Source organism: Cebus imitator, unplaced genomic scaffold (assembly GCF_001604975.1).
Source record: "Cebus imitator isolate Cc_AM_T3 unplaced genomic scaffold, Cebus_imitator-1.0 Scaffold145, whole genome shotgun sequence".
NCBI classification, from domain to species: Eukaryota; Metazoa; Chordata; class Mammalia; order Primates; family Cebidae; genus Cebus; species Cebus imitator.
The window spans coordinates 3,622,565-3,627,676 of record NW_016107460.1 but is presented as its reverse complement, the minus strand read 5'-3'; the positions used below and the strand labels follow the sequence as shown (position 1 = coordinate 3,627,676).

General features: G+C 57.7%; 2 protein-coding genes across 10 annotated transcripts in view; both read left to right on the top strand.

Annotated features, from left to right (window-relative positions):
• MRPL20 (mitochondrial ribosomal protein L20) overlaps nucleotides 1-1,926 on the top strand; it is a 6,273-nt gene extending 4,347 nt beyond the window's left edge. Inside the window, exon 4 of the mRNA XM_017542584.2 lies at nucleotides 1,703-1,926. Coding sequence (XP_017398073.1) covers nucleotides 1,703-1,876 — 174 coding nt within the window. The 3' untranslated portion in view covers nucleotides 1,877-1,926. The remainder of the gene's footprint in view (nucleotides 1-1,702) is intronic.
• Nucleotides 1,927-4,641: 2,715 nt separating this feature from the next.
• The window catches only part of CCNL2 (cyclin L2), an 11,993-nt gene continuing 11,522 nt past the window's right edge, over nucleotides 4,642-5,112 (top strand). For 4 of the 9 annotated variants that reach the window (XR_005202488.1, XR_005202487.1, XR_005202486.1 and 1 more), the window contains exon 1: nucleotides 4,642-4,983. Coding sequence is in view for 2 of the 9 variants with exons in the window: in XM_017542582.2 (XP_017398071.1) it covers nucleotides 4,693-4,983 (291 nt within the window). In the remaining 7 variants the exon portion in view is untranslated. The remainder of the gene's footprint in view (nucleotides 4,984-5,112) is intronic. The other 5 variants (XM_017542581.2, XM_017542580.2, XM_037743486.1 and 2 more) reach the window with 3 other exon arrangements.

The following is a 5,112-nucleotide window of genomic DNA, read 5'->3' as shown; positions in this document are numbered from 1 at the left end:
GGAAACTTCCAGTAAGGAATGGGGAATGTTTTGGAGTGAAGGGATGGTTTATGCAAATACTGCAAAATCTCGGTGATGACCGAATTTGGTCATTATGCTATTCCCTCTGCTTTTGTGTGCATTAATATTTGTTTTTTTTTTTTTTGAGACAGAGTCTTGTTCTGTCACCCAGGCTGGAGTGCAGTGGCGTAATCTCAGCTCACTGCAACCTCCGCCTCCTGGGTTCAAGCGATTCTTCTGCCTCGGCCTCCCAAGTAGATGGGACTACAGGTGTGTGCCACCACACCCGGCTAATTTTTCTATTTTTAGTAGAGACGAGGTTTCATCATGGCCAGGATGGTCTTGATCTCTTGACCTCGTGATCTGCCCGCCTCAGCCTCCCAAAGGGCTGGGATTACAGGCATGTTGGCTCACACCTGTAATCCCAGCCCTTTGGGAGGCTGAGGCAGGTGGATCACCTGAGATTGGGAGTTTTTTTTTTTTTTTAATAGAGACAGGGTTTCACCATGTTGGCCAGGCTGGTCTCGAACTCCTTACCTCAGGTGATCCACCCGCCTTGGCCTCCAAAGTGCTAGGATTACAGGTGTGAGCCACTACGCCCATCGAGATTTGGAGTTTGAGACCAGCCTGGCCAATGTGGTGAAACCTTGTCTCTACCAAAAATACAATAATTAGCCAGGCGTCGTGGCGGGCGTCTGTAGTCCCAGCTACTCAAGAGACTCAGGCAGGAGAATCGCATGAACCCAGGAGGTGGAGGTTGCAGTGAGCCGAGATTGGGCCACTGCACTCCAGCCTGGGCAACAAAGCAAGACTCTGTCTCAGAAAAAAAGAAAAAGTTAAGGGGGTAGAAGTTTCACAGAAGGCTCTCTTTGGTGCTTTACAAAGATCCTTGGGGTATGCTTAGGAGGTTTCATATTCCCATTTTACTCAGGGAATTGTAGCTCAGAAAAGAGACAGACTTTGCACAAGGCACACAGGTCACAGGGAGTGCAGCTGGTCCACTTCCTCCTTGATAGTGGAATTTTTTTATTATTATTTTTTTTTGAGACAGAGTCTCACTCTTGTTGCCCACGCTGCAGTGCAGTGGTGCGATCTCAGCTCACCGCACCTCCACCTCCCAGGTTCAAGCGATTCTCCTGCCTCAGCCTCCACAGTAGCTGGGATTATAGGCGTGGGTCATCACGCCCGGCTAATTTTGTATTTTTCAGTAGAGATGGGGTTTCTCTATGTTGGTCAGGCTGTTCTCAAAGTCCTGACTTCACGTGATCCACCTGCCTCGGCCTCCCAAAGTACTGGGATTATAAGCATGAGCCACCGTGCCAGGGTTTGGTAGCTAAATTGAATGCTCAGAGACTGCCTCCCTTCTTTTCTGCTCCTTTAACTCTGGCATTGTTCATGAGCTTTCTGGAATCATCCGCAGTTCTTAGCTCTCTTGTGGAACTTCCAGGCTGACCTCCAGGGTCACTCAGGGTGAGGGCCGCTGACCCTGAACAAGGTCTTTGGTTCTGTGGGCTGACACCAGGACTGGACTGCAGCCTCACCCTTGTCCACATTTATCCATCAGCATCCTGCCTGGAAGTCCTCTCCTGGGCCCCCACCCCCTCAGGGAATGTTCATCTGCATTCTTCCTGAGCCAGGGCAGAGCAGAGCCTCCCTGAAGTGTGAGCATGATGCTGACTGCAGGCTCTGATTCTTTTCCCAGTGCCAGGTGGAGCTCAACAGGAGAGTCCTAGCGGATCTGGCCATCTACGAACCAAAGACTTTTAAATCTTTGGCTGCCTTGGCCACCAGGAGGCGACAAGAAGGCTTTGCTGCCGCTTTGGGGGATGGGAAGGAGCCCGAAGGCATTTTTTCACGAGTGGTGCAGTACCACTGAGGATTGCTGTATTCATCAGGAAAAGACAGAGTCATTTGCAGTTTCTTTGATTTGTACTTGTGTTTATCCCCTACGTTCTAGTAACAGCCATGAGGGGCCCCTCCTCTCTGGGGCAGAGCCTCACAGATGACTTCTGTGTTTCGTGTGAGTGAAACTCAAAACACTGTTCAGTTTTTAGAGCCATTTTCCTGTATCAAGCGAACACTCCATGGAGCTCGCCTTGCGTCAGGGCTGCTGCAGGCACCTGGTTGTGGGATGCAGCTGAGCAGGCTGTTGCCTTCTGCACACTGGGAGGTCTACTCCAGGCTCCCCTCAAGGGCTGTGTGTGCAGTGCCCGCTGGCCAGTTCCCTGAGCCCCTACCTACTCCATCCCGCCCAGGACTGACCTCAGACCTCGCCCTGCCCCATCCCCCCAGGCTCATGTCCAGCAGAGCCCTGTGGCTCAGCTATGTCACCACTCAGAACACCAGCCTCAGCTTCCTTAGGTGCTCTGCGTTCAGCAGCCCAGCAGGGATTGGGGGAAATGCCCCCACATCAGGTGGGTGGTGGCCTAGTCCCTGCAGGCTGGACTGACTTTTTAGCTATCTCCAGGAAGCAAGACCCAACAGACAACTGTCCATTAACCCCAAGGCTGATGTATGTCTCCCCTGGTCTTTCTGCCTGAGGAAGGCTCTTGAGACCCAGGTTACCCGCTGCTGTCTGCCTGCTGATGCCCGCTTCATTTACACAGCAGTGCACACACCCCGCGCCAACCTGCCGTAGAAGCACCTAAAGTGAGTGCCCATTTCCCCACCAAAGGCAGCCGGCTTGCATCCTGTGGGGACGTGCCCTTCACCCTTGGCCAGCAGTTGCTGGGCAGTCTCTCTGGGCCTTTTTCTTAGACTCACCACCCACTTCCAGCCTGCACAGAGAAACAAAGTCCTGGCCACTTGCTAGAGATGGCTTCAGGCCGACCACTCCATTCTCAATGCAGGCGTCATCCTTTCTGGCTTCCATCACTGCATGGCTAAGAGTTCCCCCTCCTGGCCCGTCACTGTGCTTGATGACAGCCACCACACCTGAAGCCTCTGGACACTGGGGACCAAGTCTCATTCGGCGTCCTTTCCCCCACATGAGTGCAGTGTCTGGCCGTGTGCACGGGGCGTTAAATGCCTGTCAGCCCTTGAAAGATGGCTCCTGTACAACAGGTGGAGGACAGAGCTTTGGGCGGCCACATTCTGTGCACACTGCTGCACTGTGGCAAAGCTGCCTGTGCTGCATCCCATCTCAATAAAGGAATACACAGATGTCACAGACTACTGTGGGCTGCTCCCAGCATGCACTCGCTTTGTGCCAGCAGAGGCTGTGGTGCCATGGTCCTGTTCCCAGGCAGCTCCAGGGCCTGGGCCTGATTGGCTGGAGGCACCACCACCTCCCACTCTGGCAGTCACAGCTGAGGGAATGGGCATGCAGCACCATGAGAAACCAGCTGTGTGGTGGGGTTTCCTGCGATGTGTAGCTATAACTCACATAAGACTGCCAGCTTGGGGAAAGAGAACGGGGTGAAGCTGTAACCATATCCTGCTGCCCATGGCAGGCGGTGAGGAGAGTGGGTCTTGGTTGTCACTGTCATGGCAGAGCTAATGGACAGCTGGGCCTGGGGGCGGGGTGAGGGGCAATGGTGGCCTCTGGATTTCAGCCCGTTTAAACTGGGCGGTCACTCAATTCTAAATCTTCTGAAAAACAAAAACAACGGTGCAGTCAGTGGCAGCTCGGTGTGAACTCACACTCAAGCCTCTGCTGACCCCCACACTTCCCCGCCCAGTGCAGGCTTCCCCACCATCTTCATCCGGGGTCCTGTACTAGTCCTGGCGAATGTTCGGGGTAACTGCCCCCACAGATGCGTCCTGCATCTGCTCCTCCTGGACAGCTGTGATCGATCGCAGGACCGCCGCAGGTGGTGAAGGCCGTGAACCATGACGGGCAGGGCGTGAGGTCGCCTGGGGGAGGATCAGCGATGTCACGATCCTTCACTGTCTCCCAGCCGTTTGTGGGGTTCTGTCCAAGCGCCTTCAGACGGGGCGCGCCGGGCCTCGCTCCCCGGACCCCTTCCGTGGGCCTGAACCTTGACGTACTTGGGTCTCCCCACGGGAAGGGCTCTGTAGGGACGTCGAGGCCGCGTTTCCAGTCATCCCCCACCCATCTCTCCCCAGGGGCTGAGTTTTGAAGGCAAGACTCTGCGGGAGTCTGGCGTTAATAGGCATCCCCAAAGCCTGGAGTCGGGAGGGACTGGAGACACGATGCCGAGGACGGCCGGGGGCACACCGCGCACGCGCGTCTCATTCAGGGCGACGCCGAGGGGAGGCTCTGACCATGCCCCGCACCCAGGGGATAGCAGCGGGGGTCGTCCCACCCCAGACCCCACCGACATGGACCCCCGTGACCCATACGACTTCCGAGACGCGAGCTTCGGCCATCAGGGGGGGTCTTCGTTCGAACGTGGGCGGCTTCGAAGAAGCCCCGCCCCGCTCGGGGCGCCCGGGCAGGCGCTCTCAGCCAGGCACCCGCGCCTCCGCTCGGGGCAGACGTGCTTCCGGGTCGGCCGGCACCGCAGAGTACCCTGGGTAACGAGCCCGCCCTCAGACCTGAGCCAGGTTCCGGCGACGGCGTTAGGCGCGTTACTGACGGGCAGGTGGAGTAGCCAATCGCCGCTAGGCTGCGTCACGCTGCCCTCAGGCCGAACCAATGGTATGAGACGGGGCGGGGCGATGGCAGCAGTAGAGCGTCGCGAGGAGCCGCCCTGCGGGAAGAAGTCGTAAGGGAGTCGGCAGCACAAAATGGCGGCGGCGGCGGCGGCGGCGGCTGGGGCTGCGGGGTCGGCAGCTCCTGCGGCAGCAGCCGGCGTCCCGGGTTCTGGGGGCGCAGTCCCCGGGTCGCAAGGTGTGCTGATTGGGGACCGGCTATACTCCGGGGTGCTCATCACCTTGGAAAACTGCCTCTTACCTGACGACAAGCTCCGCTTCACGCCGTCCATGTCGAGCGGCCTCGACACCGGCACGGAGACCGACCTTCGCGTGGTAGGCTGCGAGCTCATCCAGGCGGCCGGCATCCTGCTCCGTCTGCCTCAGGTGAGGGTGCGGCCGCGAGCCTCGGGCCCAGGTAACCGCCCGGGCAGCAGCGCCCTTTGTGGGCAAGAGTTGGTCCCGCGCTGCCCCCATCCGGGCCCCGACCCCACCCCCCGCTCCGACCCCACCCCC